Source organism: Synchiropus splendidus, chromosome 12 (genome assembly GCF_027744825.2).
Source record: "Synchiropus splendidus isolate RoL2022-P1 chromosome 12, RoL_Sspl_1.0, whole genome shotgun sequence".
Taxonomy (NCBI): Eukaryota; Metazoa; Chordata; class Actinopteri; order Syngnathiformes; family Callionymidae; genus Synchiropus; species Synchiropus splendidus.
In genome coordinates, this window is record NC_071345.1 from 14,849,882 (window position 1) to 14,865,526 (window position 15,645).

Below are 15,645 nucleotides of genomic sequence, written 5' to 3' on the forward strand. Positions count from 1 at the left end.
ATAAATATACTGCAATGGATTGTAATAGCGATCAAGAACCAACACTGATTCTCTAGAAGTAATCGCCCTTGAATTATTTTATTATTATTATTATTATTTTCAGTAAGCTCGAACTTAGCCAGAGTAATGTCCATTTTACTTTCCGTCACATGTAAGACCCCAATTCACAGAAACGACTTGTCATTCTAAGCTTATCATTCCGTTATTCAAGAGCCAAAATCGTTGGCTGGTGAAAACACTTTTGATATGAAATTGCAATATCATTAAAAAAAAAAAAAAAAATATATATATATATATATATATATATATATATATATATATATATATATATATATATATATATATATATATATATATATATAAATTTAAAAAATATATATATATGGTCATTTTTTACACACCATTTCCCTGATCTTCCACAGCTCAAACAGAAGTAGGCGTTTCCACAAACGTGTTTTTCAGAGACCTGTCAATCGACACTATATTTTATAACGTACATATTGAGAAACAATACTGACATGCGGTTTTAAGGCTGGACCCCAAAGTCACACACAGACTCCTGATTATTAAGTAACAGGATTTATTTAAATATAGGAAAATACAAAGACTCAATTCATGACAATTAATAACAAGTGCCTGGAAAATTCTACAAACTGAACAATACATTTAAACATTTACGGAGCTGAGGCAGAGCTCCTTGAATCCTGCATCAGGAAGAACTTGAGAGAAAATCAACAGAAGTCATCGACCTCTAGTTCCAGTTCCTGAAGAAAAACACAAAGATCATTGAAAAAAAAAACCATGAGACGGCGTCACCCAAGATTCACTTTAAATAACATAGGAAAATTGTAAAGGCATGAATAAATATAAATTTGCACATCTCTAAAAATGAACACAATTATGATGGACTGAAACAAGGATTTCGCTAGCATAAAAAGGCTATAGTTGTACAGTTGGTCTCAAAACTAGCCAACATTGCTTTCTAGTGTGGACAGCAACAACAGAAAAAATGTTTATTTTCAGAATATGAACTTTAAATTATATTTTGCTTATATGCATTGAGCAAAAGAGAGAAAAGGGAATATTCCAATGGTCCAAATATGGTGTCATCTGTCACCGAAAGTCCCGACCAATGGTATAGGACAACTGACAGAGCAGGCCAACAGAATCATTCATGAATTTGAACCTTTTTCTTTGTGTGCTCACCCCAAATAACCCACCCTTAGGGTCAGATCACAAAATGGCAAGTAGAAAGTATGTAATATGTTATTTACATAAAAAAAAAAGGTTGAACAGTACTTCAAGCACTGAACTATTCAAACACATACAAACCTGTATTAGTGCTGTTTTGTCATAGTCCCCTCTGTGTCTATAGATGCTCTGGCAGATCAGCGCATAGAGTTTCTCTAGTTTGAAGACTTCGTATCCATCTGTTTTGATCACCACCTTCTCCAAGAGCCCCTAAAATTAAAAACAATGGAATGATTTCTCGGGGGGGCAGTTCCATCTAACAAGACTCTGCTGAGCAGCACAAACCTTTAATCTTTCTTTGTCTACAACCAGAGGGGGAGTTTCTTGGTCCAATATCTGCAAAGCCCTGTCCATGTTGATCATCTGCTGCTGCTGTACGGCATTCTTCAAAGAACGAGTCATGCGCCTCACATTTCGCTCTGAAAAGAGGGGGAAAAAAACCTGAGAAAAGTGTCATAGTTTAATTCAGCGGTACATTTTTGCGGGAGCTCATGGCCTGGAGACTGCACTGAGTGTTCCAAAACAGTCTCCAAATATCTGATAGACCAATATTGACTATTCATTTATTAAAAACATCTCTACATTTAAAGAAAAACTAAACCTCTGCAATAGTCCTTGGATTAAAAAGGCAGACACGTTCTTCTTTAATGGATTGAGAATAAAAACCTGTGCTGGTGTCGTGAGCAGCTTCACATTGGTCTGCTGCTGTCGCTTCCACCTCCATCTCCTCAACACTTTTCCTCTGCTCTCCAGGGAACTTTTGCTCATCATCAATGAGACTTTTCTCAGAGCAAGCTTTTGAAGGTTCTTGACCGCAGGTTTCACCAGGCACTCCTTCATGGACATCCTTGTCAGGATCCTCTTCATCGTGGACAGTCTTGTCCTCCCCAATCTCTTTCAGTTGGTCTGAGTGTTTTTTTAGTTCCAGAGCATCCGCCGGATTATTGGACGCTAATAAATTGGAGGAATTGGAGCCTTTCTCAGTCAATGCTGAGCCTGCTTCTACATCATCTACCAGCTCTGGACCTTCTCCTTCCTTCCCGTCATCATTATCTATTTCCCCTGTTTTGTCATTCTCCTGTTCACCATCCTTATCTCCCTCTTCAGAATCTACAAGAACCTCATCCCTGGATACATGAGGAGACAAGGAGTGCTTCTTCTTTGCATAAATGCCAGAAGACCAGCGTCCCTTACGGCGTCTCTTCTTCTGGGCTGTGGAAAAAGGAATCTATTCTTATTTCTGGCGTAGATTTTATCGTTCAGATTACCCAAAGATCAAAATCTCACTTGAGCTCTTGGGTGTTGTCACACTAGCAGCAGATGTATTAGGAGTGAGTGCAGCTGTGGAAGTAGTCGGGTCCCTTTGTGGGGTCACTGCAGCGACCTTGACCTCTGCTGGAGATTTGGGCTGTTTCGGTAGTACATTGTAGAAGGTCGGTGCCTGAAGCGCAGTCGCGCAGCCTAGAAGAACACAAAAGTTGGTAGAACAAGAGGCTTCAATAAAGCATCAATTAGATGCAGATTGTTTTTGACTGGCTCGACATCTGGATAGATAGTCAAGACTTACCTCTCCGGCCGCGAGAAACCTTCATCTCCTGGCAAATCTTCTCAAAGTTTTCATCAAGTTCTGTTTTAATAATGGCGTGGACAGTGTCCTTAAGGGCACATGCTCGGTGGCGAATCTGACGGTCTGAAAGGGAAAAAACACAAAGGCATCTCTACATTTTGAGAAGAATCATCTCTTTTATTTACAGTACACTCACTCAAACAGCAAACCAAAAAAACATACATGTCAAAAAAAGAACTGTGGTACCTGAGGGGTCCCGGTCCGGGTTGTATTCAAGAGCATTCTTCCAAATAAGATCCACGTCTTCAAGAAACTCTTTGACCGTCATATACTGATGCCGGTCAATCTTAGAGAGGACAGTGGACAGGTCCATGGGCTTCATGATCACCTCGGCGTAATCTGGAACCTTAAATAAGAAACATGTCTAGACGTCAGTATATCTCGCCATTTGTGTTTTGAGCATGACCTTTTCGCATTGTCTGCTCTGTGATATTATCACAGGTCTGGGATGATCTCGTACCTCTTCTAAATCCACAGGCTTGGTGAAGGCTTTGAAGCGCTTATCTTGGGACAGACGGTTAGTGACGTCACGGAGGAAAAGGCGAAGTTCTCGGAGGGTGTCTTCCTCTTGTTCCTCTAAACGTTTGGTCTCTTGTTCAGTCAGCTTCGGAGGCACCGGAGGAGGAGCAACAGGAAGCACCTCCAGAGCGTGGAGCACTGCATTAGGAGACAATTCACACTTCAACCATGCAATACTTCAACATACAATGGGAGATAAGCCTCAGAGATGTTGAAAACATAGATACCTAGGCAAGAACCATAACTCATCAATAAGAAAAAAAAATGTGTATAAACATTGATTTCTCACCAGCTTTCTTCCTGGATGGTGGAGCTCTGGCAGCCTGGTTCAAAATCAAGTCCTCAAAAAAGTTTCTTCTCTCTCTGCTGGTGGGAACAGGAACCTGGAAAACCTCCCCGTATTCAATTCTGAACAGTTCCTGAATCTGGGAAAGAAAAAAAATACAAAAATAGTGAATGAAGACCTTAAGTCTTATTAGTTCAGTTTTAATAGTGTAATGCATACCTCTAGACTGAGGTGGGAATACTGGAAGTTACACGTGGCAAGCAGCAGGATAGGAGCGAAGGCAGGGATGGAGCCTAGTAAGCTGAGGAATGTGGCTTTCATCGCTGGGCCAACTGTTTCCCACCACTGTCCAATATGTGGGACGTACAGAATACTCGGAGAGGTCCGCTTTGCTTCGACAAATATCTGCAGAGCACAAATGTTAACAGAATAATATCATGATAAATAAATACAGAAAACTTGAACTTAAACTAGATTCTTTACTGCCAGTAAAGCCAGAATGCACAGCTATCTGCATCCTTAAATTGTTGATATTTTTTCCTGTGACAATCACATTTGTGAGTAGCACATTTCTATCCCCAATATCCATCATTGAAGGATGCGAGGCCCATGAGCTACACTTTATGTGGCAGCCATTTTGGCCAGTGTGGTCCACTGGAACGGACACACTGAATTTGACAAGGCTGCTTTAGAACATGTTGAATAACAACGACATGAAACCCATCCAATAAACAACTCATTGGATGGGATCAATAAATTTGCAGCTAGTTTGCTACATTGATATTTGACTAACCTGGGCACAGGTCTCCTCTGGTGCAGTCGCACTGGCTCCAAACAACACAGCTATGTCAAGAGTGTACACTGTGAACTTTTCCAGAGCATGAAGCACAGCGGGGGCCAAGTGAGAGCTTTGCCCTGATCCAGGTCGACCCACCAACAGCAGTCTGGGGCGGTAAGATGTTGGCTGACTTGTCACACTCCTACCCAAAGACAGATGCAAAGAGGGATAAAACTTTTCTTGGTGACTTGAAAAGGGCTTGCCTTGTTGATATTGAAGAATCTGGGTCAATGGGGAAATAAATACTTAAAATAGCAGTCGAACAGATCGATTTTTAACTTCAGTCAATTCATTCCTCGCCTTCTTCAATTCAGACGCATTAGAAGGACTGAGGTCCATTGAAGTATAAACTCAAATTTCAGTATTCAATGGCACACAAACCTGTTGAAGTCCAGTGTTCCTTTAGCCGTCTGCATTTTGAGTGGTGAATTGGGGGCAGTGCAGTCCACCTCATCTTCACTGAAAATCAGGTCGTCATCGGACAACGGAAGGGGATGAACTAAAAATGTCAGTCGGGAGGTCCATTGAAAACACAAAAAAGATATGGATGTAACCAAGGATGTAAGCACAGAGAAACAGATCTTTGTGTCCTTAATTCTGGGAGGGGTATAGTACAAATTGAAGTACAACAAGCCTTCTGTACCTTGATCTCTCTTTCTCTTCAAACCCAGCTCAGCATGTGGGAATACTCTGCTGACGGTCTGGAGGATGTTTTGAAGGGCAGCATACATCAACGGACGAATGGCAGGAATTAAAGCTTTGGCCGGTGAAACAACAGCTCTGGTGGGAAACTTTTTTTTTAATACACAATCCAGTTATTTGTTCGTGGGAAAGGAAGATTGTCATACCTTTGCGCTGCAGGAACCATCTTTGACATGGCTGACATGAAGTCTCTGTGTGTGATGGCGATAGAATTGACATCGAGCACAAGTTTCTGGGATGAGGAGTAGATTTGAGGATAGCGACGACGAAGAGCACAAAGGGCAGCCTCTGAACACACCGCCTTAATGTCTGCGCCGCAGTAACCTAAACCAACATCAACAGTCAGATTAAATACATTTTGAGGCTGAATTGAGCCTCTTGATTTTAACTGTTTCAGTTCACTTTATCATGATTTCCTTCATATGGGCCAACTGTCATTGTCGCCTAAATTTTATAATTCAATACGGACCTTAATAACATCTTTTTGAGAATAGCCTCTGTGTGAAACCATCTTTTGCTGTAAAACTTTGGCGGACTAAGGAATAAGGAATACACTGACATTTGCAGCTATGATTTTGTTTTAATCCAGAGCTACAGTACTGCCATCTACTGTTCACCTTTAACGCAACAACTACTGAGATACTACAGTCAGATTACAATGTGCAAGAGCATTAGACACACAGGAAAAGTGGATCAGCCATACCGACACATTTGTCTGCAAGCTCTTCCAGAAATCCATCGGAGGGCTGTGGGCTCCACAGTCGAGTGTGAATCTTCAATATGTCCTTCCTCGCCTGCAGCGTAAATTTATCAGAACTGATGAAACTGAACTTAGTGTGCATCATGTATTTTTGAAACAAAACCTTCTGTGACTAAAAGGTTTTAAAAGAGTAAAACCACCAGACACAAAGTATGTTTAACGACACAATGGTTTCAGAATTTTTAAACTCACCTCTCGGTCAGGTAAACCAAAGAGGAACTCCCTGTCAAATCGTCCCGGTCTCCTGAGAGCTGGATCAATGGAGTCCAGTCTGTTTGTAGCTCCAATCACCACAACCTCTCCTCTGCTATCTAATCCATCCATGAGAGCCAAGAGAGTGGACACGATAGAGCTACAGAAGCAGGGATAAAAACAGTTTTTAAATAGGCACAGACAATAATTGAATAAGGAACTGGATGGCATCTTTTAGTTCTCATACCCACAACCATTTATAGAGTAACACATTGGGGTTTCCACCAGATCAAGAACAAAAGCAGTTTTTCTATGTCATACTTACCTGTGCTTGATATTGTTGGAGGAATTAGAGCACTAATGAAATGGGCATTTTAGCCATCTTTCACACGCAGAGTTGATGGATAGATGAATACAGCTATCCTATACAATGCTGTTTTAACAGTGTTGAATGTTGCATTCTTTAAAAATGAAAGTAGGCGGGTTAATTAATACGGCTATATTGTCTGTTAAGACATTTATATGGGAATGTTATCTATACGACGACATACACAGAGCGTCAACCCACCCTTTCTAATAGATGAGTAGATTAAATGCATTTTGGTTTCAGGCATTTGTTCGCTCCACTGCCAAAAAAAATATCTACAAGGATGGAACCACTGACGTTAGGAAAGACTCAACTGAAGTGATGTTCAACTACCAATGCACATTAAGAAAATAAATAAATAAATCGGACTGGAGCGTTGAGTGACAATGAATATGTTGTTTAACTCTGCAGAGAGTTCAGCAGGGCCCACCTATGGATCTGGTCCTGCCGACTGGACCTCACTGGAGCCAGACCATCAATCTCATCGAAGAAGATGATGGAGGGACGCATCTGGTACGCCTAGGAGCACATCAGGACACTTGTAATTTGGACCAAAAACTTCTTTATGGCCTAAAATAAATGGCAGTTCAAATGAATTCAAAAATGTGTTTCGGTACAACAGACTACCTGATCAAACAACAGGCGGAGCTGCCTCTCAGATTCTCCCACCCATTTGCTGAGGCAGTCAGCTCCTTTCCTCATGAAGAAAGAGACCTTCTTCTCATCAGAACTGCACTCATTGGCCAGCGCTCTGGCGACCAGGGTCTTCCCTGTTCCCGGAGGTCCATAGAATAAACAACCCCTGAAGGTAGAATAAAGCCACAAAAACATTTAGTGTGCAAGATCATAGTCTTAGTCAACGACTTATTTTGTCACCGTTTTTTTCCGCATTATGTTTACATGTTAAGTTTGAACCTTTTCTTTTGATAAAAGTGTAAAACAAATTATACAAAAATACAGACAAAAAGTCCTAAGGTCCTCATCACCCAAATGGCCATTATGAGGCTGAAACACTGTTAACTTTTAAATCTACAAAAGTTCTTGTAGCATATAAACAAATTCACGAGAGAAAAAAACTCAGTAGTTCTTAGTAGTATGAGACCAAGTTTTCATTTCACCTTGGTGGTTGCATCTTGAACCTCTCGAAGACTTCTGGGTAAAGAAGAGGAAAGACCACCATTTCCTTCAATGCTGAAATGTGTCTACTCAGGCCTCCAATGCTGTCAAATCGCACCTGAAATCACAAAACTTTATTAACAGATTCAATTAACTCATTACACCCTTTAAATATGTGGTGCAACAGCTAGTCTGCATGTTCTTTAAAGAAATTGTTACAGGAATCGGGGACTTACAGTCTTGTCTATCTGCATTGGATCCACGTCAGCAAGACTCGCTCCTATTTTCATTCTGTCCTTGTGGATTCCCAGCAGGTCCTCTTTTAGTAGATTCATAGGAAGACACCTGAAGCATAAATGAAGCCACATCAGATCAGTTATGTCAGGCTACCTCCTCTTCATCCTCTTCATGGTCTCGACTGCACATGAAGCTCTGCTACTGTACAGATGAATGCTCTCACCTGTTCACCGATCGACTGTGACTCTTACTTCTCCTCCTCTGGAACTGCTCGTCATCTGAAGATGATGATGTGGAGTCGCTACTGTGAATGGCGTGTCGCCTCCTGTGTGGGCCAACAGGACACAAATGTGAACCCCTAAATTTCATCTTTATGATTTCTACTAATAATACAGGCCTAGAGAATAAATAATACACCATGAATCATACACCGTGACTCTCAATTTGTTTTATATTTCATGATCTCTTTCAACGCCTCATTATTTTGTGGCATTAGTTAAGTTTGAAGTGAAAAAGAGCAGAGATGTGAACATGACACAAGAGGATAAGGAAGCAGAGCGCTTACCTATTTGAACTACTCCTGAATGTGGCAGATTGGAAGAAAAAAGGAATGAGGATAGAATATTCATGCAGTATTGTTAGTCATTCTTGAAAGAACAAGACAAATTGTTGTTGAAACAAAACAGTTAACCATTTAGATCACTTTAACTTTGTGTGCAGGACAATGTCAGCACACTGTGTGTGTGTGTGTGTGTGTGTGTGTGTGTGTGTGTGTGTGTGTGTGTGTGTGTGTGTGTGTGTGTGTGTGTGTGTGTGTGTGTGTGTGTGTGTGTGTGTGTGTGTGTGTGTGTGTGTGTGTGTGTGTTGTGCTGTGCCAACCTGCTGGTTCTTAAACTGTACGGGCTCCTGGGGGCCCTGGAACTGAATCTGAACCTGGCGGGGGATGAGTGTGAGTGTTTGAAGTATATGCCACGCTTTCTAGTCTCTCTGGGTTCTGAAACCAAACAATGAAAATACATATTTAAGTATTTTTGCAGAAACCATTTCCTGGCACTCTTGCTGATGTTTAACTCATGGAAATGTATTGATATGTTTCAATACCTTCCTGCGGAGCCTGGTAGCGAACAACTGTCTTCCTCTGTCTGAAGTGGTAACGCCTTTGGTTTTCTTCTTCCTCGTCCTCGTCCTCGTCCTCGCCATCTTCATCCTCTTCTTCCTCCTCTTCTTCCTCCTCCTCTTCCTCATCATCTTCCCCTTCTTCCTCTTCTTCCTCATCTTCATTATCTTCCTCATCTGCCACTGGAGTTGGAACACAAAAGTGACATTTTTAGACAGTTCAAGACAAACAAATTCACAATAAAAAGCAAGTTGACAGGAGTCAAAGAGATGGGTTTGATTTAGTCAGCTGAAGCTAGGATGTCAAAAAAGTATGCTGCTGTTTGTTTTCCTTTTTTATATAGTTCTCATTTTTCTTGCAAAAACAAGAACATCCTTCAGTTCAGACATCCGTTTTCATTGTGAGGCACTTCATATAGAATTGATGACGATAATATGAGGACCACGTGTCTCTAATGTAAATAGTTTTTTATTAAAGACAGTGCACCACCAAAAACAACAGCTTGTTAAGCAAAATATGTGTATTGATGTTGCAGGATCAATTAAGACTTCCTTTTACCTGAAGAAAATAAAAGTAAAAATATTGACAGTGTGATGTAAAGATTTTACCTTGCTCCCCCTTTTCTTCGACTTTTCTTTCCACATTGGACCTCAGCGATCTTTTTAATGGTCCTCTTGTGTACACACCCATCTATTTAAAAAAGGGGGACCAAAACACAATTGAGAAATGCAATTCAAGATACAACCTAATTGGTCTGAACACAGCGATGTCCAAATTCAGCTGATCATTTCGTTCACCTCTTGATTGGTGTCTCTGTTCCTCAGCCTGCGCCGCATCTTTTCCATGTCATCCATTTTTTGAAGGACTGCCTCAGCAGTGCTAAACGGCAGCAAAAAAGTTATTTTTTTATTTTAATTACATGCTCATCATCTCAAAGAGTACCACAAAACAGGAAACTGTGAATCCGATCATCTATTTCAGAAACAAAGACTCACTTTGTAATGAGTCGATCATACAGCACAGACTGATTTCTGGAATCCAGTTTGTATCTCGTAATTCTGGAACTGCGACGCACCGAGCGGTCCTCATCGTCATCGTCTTCATCGACCCGACTCTGAAGGTTAAAGTGGCTCCTTTTTGGAGTTGAAGATCCCTCAACTTCATCTGGAACATCTTTGTCAATCCAAACACTCAGTAAAAGCCAAAAACACCAACACATATAAATGTCGTCACTATGCAGCCCTTAGACAACTTACCTGCTTCCAACTTATTTGATGACTTCCCATCCCTCTGCAGTCGGGAGGATTTCCTGAAATGAAAAAAAGGTAAGACAAGATCATTTGTAACTGGTGGAGAAACATCAAAAGAATACATATCCATGCAAAATTAATAAGCCCTGTGGTAACCACCTGATACAGGAGCCTCCAGTCGTATCATCAGTCACAGGTGTGGTGTTTGATTCCAGGTTTGCGAAGGAGTCGTCCATTTTAACCCTCTGCCCTCTGGTCCTTCTGGATCTACTTCCCTCATTTGACTTCATGTCAGCGTGGCCCTGTCAGTCACATAATGTTTGGTCATTTAAATCACATACATAAGTCACAAACAAGAGACTGCAGTATAGTTCTATCAGTGAGGGCATGCAGCTCATGAATCATCTAGTAAAATACATTAGAATACGCTTAAGAACGGGTTTTAATCACACTTAAGATACTGACTCTAGAAACCTATTTTGCCATTGTAATAGGTTGACGTACACGCACTTGTAGTATGAAAGGAATTACATTGTATTTACTTTTATTTACTATTATTAGATGTCAATAATCTTAAAATATTAACCCCAAATAATTATAAAAGCACCTAAGATTGACTTGTTTCCAATTAAAGGTATGTGCTAGCTAGTAAACAGTGGTTGTTGCATATTAATTTCCAATATCTCTGTCCAAATGTTTGGATGCTACGGGCGATTATCTGTCAGTGATTAACTCATCCGTTAGCGGAGTGTTAGCATAGCAGGCTAGCAAAACTACCACGGCAAGTTAGACTAATGTGTTCACGAGCGTGTTTGCTCAGCAAGTTGTTCGTCTAAGCTCACGTTTATAGTGTCGTTTTCCGGACTGCTGAAGCCATAGTCCAGGGAGCGGGAGGCGCGCGTCAGCCGGCTGGACTTTCTCTGCGACGCGGGAAGCAGCGACAGAAACTCCGAGCTAGTGTCCAACTCCACTGGTTCGGCTCCGACACCGCCACTGCTGCGTAGTATCACCATGTTGTCCCCACAGTGGCCTTATATGCGAGCACCCGTGCCTCCTGAAGGCATCAAATCACTCGCCGTGTCGCCGACAGAAGCACCAAAACTAACCGACAGCTGAGGAGCTCAGCCTTCTCTGAACCCTTGATTTCTGGCGCCACAAACGTCACAGCCGGATCTGATGTTGCTCGCTCGCTGCCGCTCGGAAAAATAGATCTCGGGTAGAAATTAAAACGCAACTTTGTGTCTGGTCTAGATTACACAAAAAACATCAAGCACGAATACATCAAGTAGGAAAAGAGTTGTAAACAAAGCCATGGTGAGACGCGTGTAGTCGTTCAATAACACTGGCGGAGGGATTCAGTTTGACGTAAAAAGGCTTACGTTCCGGCGCGCGCTCACTCTCAACAAACACTGAGGGCTGCAACTGACGTTCAAATGAATAACAACCTTATATACTGCAGTAACGACATAAAAGACGTAATAACGCAATACAGCCATGGTGATCTCATAATCATTTATTTTGGATAAGATGCAGGAGGTGAAAATACAAACTCTAAAATTGCTTCCAATCTGAAAAATATATATATTGCAAAGCTATTCCATAGTGATATCAGCAAGATCTCAACCAGGCACCAGTGTTGTTGAAGAGGCCTGACTCTTGCGTACTTAACAACTAGCATTAGAGCAGGAAAATGGGACTGAACCATGGAGTTTTTAACCAGAGCAATTTATTGTCAGCACAGTAGCCAACCCTTGGGATAGAAAAGGCAAACAATACACAGAGCGAATCCATATGCACAAATCCAATTAGTTATATGATCATTTGCTATACCAAATATGCTGTGACAAGCTGTCACCTCATGAACAAGGACACCACACGTTGGAATAATGCAGTTGCAGGTGATGAACAACCACACCAGTTTAGAACTTTATGAATACAAAAATGTGAATTAAGTTGACTAATGAGCTGTAATTTATAAAGTTTACTGTGGCCTGAGTGAAATCACATGGTGAGTCCCATCATGCAATGGCAGCCAGGTAGTCTTTCACCTCTGCAGGGGTCAGTCTTTTAAAGCCGGCCTCATTGCAGATTCCCACCTCGATGTTTTCTTCCGTCATCTGACCTTCAAAGCTCTCCTGAAAGCCGAAGACCGTCATGAGGAAAAGCCGAATTAGACTACATATTTTCTTTTGCATGAAAATACCTTCAATGTCAGGATGGCTGTGTGAATGGCATCTTCCAATTCGAGATCATTGTTATACCTGAGAAACAAATGTTTAGAATACATACATTTACGAATCAATGTTCAAACCTTGAAGTAGCGTTGCAGAACTGTACCTTTTCTCGAGGAATGTCTTTCCATTGACATAGTTCTTTCCCATGGCAGTGGCTTTCCATGCAAAATATGCACCCTACAACAAAAAGTATGACAGTCAGAAATCAGACTGAACAAAAGCAGCATATAAATATAAAAGTTTGGATTTGAATTTTAACAAATATGTCAGAGGTCTTAGTAAATCAAAATAACATACAGAAGGATCAGATTGGAACAAGTAGGGCTGGTCTTCATCCCATCCAGCTATCAGCAATGACACCCCAAAAGGACGCACACCCCTAAAAGCAGAAACAAATACATTGCATACTTTATATTATACCAAATATGGCAACATCTGTATTATTTTCTTCAGGACACACCCAGACTGTGTGTACTCCTGCATGACCGAGGCCACTCTCTGGACAAGCTGGCCTGTAGGGATAGGTTCTTGATACACCAGGAAGTACTGTTGTGCCAGCTTCCTTGCTCGTCGGACTAAGACCCTGCGAGGGGAAAGAGATCTATTAACATTTTAATCCAAGTAACTCAGCAGATAAACCAACTCCTAATAAAGACTACCCAGCTGAAATCAATTCTGGTGGGATTTTATTAAAAGACAAATGTAGTGTGTAATGCTTTTCTACATATTGGATAGTAAATAAGTCACGTTTGACTGGTATTATTAACCTGATTCCAGATCAACACAAAGGCCTATATAACTACATATGAATACAGCAGGATTAACTACATTCCCTTTACCAGATGGGGCAGACGTCCGAAACATTCTGTACAACTGACAGAATTGGATATTTTGTAGGAAGGAAAGACACTTTGAGACCGCACAAGTTACTCCTTTAATTTTAAAACAGACATATAGAAAGAGTTATATTAATCAAAATACAATGTGAACCCAAACAATGTATGTTGGGTTTATATTTATCCAGAAAACTAGTTCAAAAGTGAAATTCATTTTATGAAGCCATGTTTTTTCAAAAGCCAAGAAATATATAGGAGTGACATGGAAGAGTATGACTGGACAAGCAAGGCTCAGTGGTTGCAAAGACTGATCGAGCTTTTACTAATGTGGGAAAAGAAAAACAATCACAGATGGTGAAAGACAAAAATAATTGAGGATATATGGAACCCCTTTCTGAAATATATGGGGCGTGAATAATTCAAAATAAAATGGACACAAACAATTCTTCATTGATGAAGGAAACCGGAAAGTATACCCTTTTCACAAATACCCACTTTATTTTGTTTGTTTCTTTGTTTTTTGTTCTTTTCGTTTATACATGTTAGTATTTGCCTTTTTCTGGCCAACAGGTTTTTGTTTCCTGGGTGTCTATGTGTACTAGATAAAATGTAAAAAAAAAAAAAAAAACTCAATAAAAACATGTTGTGCAAAAGAAACAATGTTATGAAAAAATGACAAAACTCTTCTTGATTTTTTTTAGACTTTTTTCATCATTTGACAGCGTTGAGTGAAGCTTCTTGTATTGTGTAATGTGAAGTGGTCCAACCATAAAAGCTAAATAGTCAGATAAAACCCACCTGTAATCAGGGCCCATGCCACTGTACACCATGCCGATGTGTTTTGTGATGGGTTCCACTTTATGAACACTCTGCTCATCATACAGAATAGACTTCTGTTTCTTCTCTGTTGCCAAGACAACTCCATTGGAAGCTGATGAGAAACACACAAACGTTAACTTACTTTGCTCCAACCATTTGTCAGGTCACAATCAAACTTCAAAAACACAATTATCGGGATAAGTTCAAGAAAAGACTAAAACTAAATGACATCAAAAAAGAGGTCATATCAAGGACTCATCGTGGTATTTAATTCAATTGAAGGTTGTTGAATATGCACCTAAATAACCACATGGTTAACAAAAAAAGTCATTAAAACAGAACAGTAAACATTGATAGATGAATCATTTCTTAATAAATAACAGGTATTTAAGAATAATGCTGAAAAAAAGTACAGTAAATAACAGTATTTAAAAATACACTGGACGTGACTCTTCACCTTTGATGCCCACTGACGGGGCTCCTGCCGCTACTGCAGCCAGTGCATATTCAATCTGGACCAGTTTACCAGAGGGACTGCAATAGAAAGAGGTAATACACTGCCATTACACTGGGAAAGTACACGAATATTTCCAAAAAAAAGAGTGCCAACGTTAACGTATCTGCGACGCTTTGTGAGGAACTGTCGTGTATGAGAAACCGAAAGCAAAATCGTCAAGTGCTTTGTATCATAGGAACGCACGAAAAATCCATAAACCTCTCGGTTGTTTTTCCCCTCCGTATACTTACCATAATTATAAGGAAAAAAAAGCCGACTTTTAAATAGCAAACGGATTATTCACTGAATCGTTTAGCCGGCATGCTAGCGGCTCATATTAGCCGATTCATCCCCAGGATGACAGTGCATCAGCAACAATGAGAACAAATACAACCGTTCTTCACAAAACATTAAAGACTGGCTATATTAAAACACTTGGCTAAGCCCATCGACCATGGTTTACTACTTTACATGCATGTTGATTCATTAATTTTATCGATACATTGATAAAGTTTACCTAAATGTGGTAAGCGAGAAACTGTAGCCGCGTTCCGCCATCTTGTTCGAGGTCTTCTTCTTCGCGCACACTGTGAGGTCCGAGGGGTTAAAGACAACTTCGACAAAAATACTGCCCCCATATGGCAATAACTGTTGTCATTGTGGTGGCTGACAAAAATGTTGATCTTAGGCAGAACAAATGTGTCCGATAGGTGATTGCGGAAGATAATGGATTATTCGACAGAAATACTTAAATATATGAAGATATTTTCGTATAACCATCTGAACAGATTAATCTACCGCTAAAAACACTCTATAGAAAAGTCATCAATAGTGTAAACAGTCATGAATGTGAGTTTATTGACGCATTGATGTTGCATTATATCGTAAATTGGGTTTCAATGAACATTAACGCATAGATCCAATATTGCAGGTCCTCAATCTTATGATTATAGAGAGTAATATAATCTAGAGTGTACCATCACTGTTGACCGCTAGAT

The 15,645-nt window shown here is 40.4% G+C and overlaps 2 protein-coding genes and 1 non-coding gene across 4 annotated transcripts; all 3 read right to left on the reverse strand.

Moving 5' to 3' along the window:
• Window positions 1-577: 577 nt before the first annotated feature.
• Window positions 578-11,641, reverse strand: LOC128768832 (ATPase family AAA domain-containing protein 2-like). Of its 2 annotated transcripts, XM_053882034.1 has the most exons (30): window positions 11,105-11,641; window positions 10,422-10,564; window positions 10,269-10,321; window positions 10,008-10,185; window positions 9,810-9,891; window positions 9,621-9,702; window positions 8,997-9,194; window positions 8,775-8,889; window positions 8,461-8,475; window positions 8,119-8,220; window positions 7,895-8,003; window positions 7,661-7,776; window positions 7,170-7,344; window positions 6,973-7,061; window positions 6,176-6,335; window positions 5,927-6,017; window positions 5,370-5,547; window positions 5,165-5,301; window positions 4,903-5,020; window positions 4,477-4,663; window positions 3,903-4,088; window positions 3,687-3,822; window positions 3,339-3,535; window positions 3,065-3,224; window positions 2,819-2,941; window positions 2,539-2,712; window positions 1,918-2,463; window positions 1,537-1,670; window positions 1,333-1,461; window positions 578-764 (listed from the first exon to the last, which is right to left on the reverse strand). In XM_053882034.1, exons 1-30 carry the CDS (start codon window positions 11,273-11,275, stop codon window positions 732-734), a joined length of 4,317 nt encoding a protein of 1,438 aa, XP_053738009.1. In that variant the 5' UTR covers window positions 11,276-11,641; the 3' UTR covers window positions 578-731. The 2 variants fall into 2 exon arrangements, with proteins under 2 accessions (XP_053738009.1, XP_053738011.1); XM_053882036.1 differs by lacking the exon at window positions 8,461-8,475 and having other exon boundaries at window positions 11,105-11,640.
• On the reverse strand, window positions 4,237-4,371 carry LOC128768932 (small nucleolar RNA SNORA5). The gene has a single exon (XR_008416322.1). It is a non-coding gene; the product is annotated as a small nucleolar RNA SNORA5 (small nucleolar RNA).
• Window positions 11,642-11,760: 119 nt separating the features above from the next.
• LOC128768849 (proteasome subunit alpha type-2) lies at window positions 11,761-15,256 on the reverse strand. The gene is made up of 8 exons (XM_053882064.1): window positions 15,165-15,256; window positions 14,609-14,685; window positions 14,131-14,263; window positions 12,957-13,079; window positions 12,794-12,875; window positions 12,600-12,673; window positions 12,466-12,523; window positions 11,761-12,397 (listed from the first exon to the last, which is right to left on the reverse strand). The coding sequence occupies exons 1-8, from the start codon at window positions 15,203-15,205 to the stop codon at window positions 12,281-12,283; spliced, it is 705 nt and encodes a 234-aa protein (XP_053738039.1). The 5' UTR covers window positions 15,206-15,256; the 3' UTR covers window positions 11,761-12,280.
• Between the last annotated feature and the right edge of the window lie 389 nt (window positions 15,257-15,645).

Coding starts and splice junctions, on each gene's coding strand:
- LOC128768849 (XM_053882064.1), bottom strand. CDS start 15,205: ATGGCGGAACGCGGCTACAGTTTCTCGCTTACCACATTTAG. Junction 14,686..15,164: donor TTCTCGCTTACCACATTTAG/GTAAACTTTATC, acceptor TTTCTATTGCAG/TCCCTCTGGTAAACTGGTCC. Junction 12,524..12,599: donor AAGACATTCCTCGAGAAAAG/GTACAGTTCTGC, acceptor TTTGTTTCTCAG/GTATAACAATGATCTCGAAT.
- LOC128768832 (XM_053882034.1), bottom strand. CDS start 11,275: ATGGTGATACTACGCAGCAGTGGCGGTGTCGGAGCCGAACCAGTGGAG. Junction 10,322..10,421: donor ACTGGAGGCTCCTGTATCAG/GTGGTTACCACA, acceptor TTTTCATTTCAG/GAAATCCTCCCGACTGCAGA. Junction 6,336..6,972: donor CGGCAGGACCAGATCCATAG/GTGGGCCCTGCT, acceptor CTGCTTCTGTAG/CTCTATCGTGTCCACTCTCT.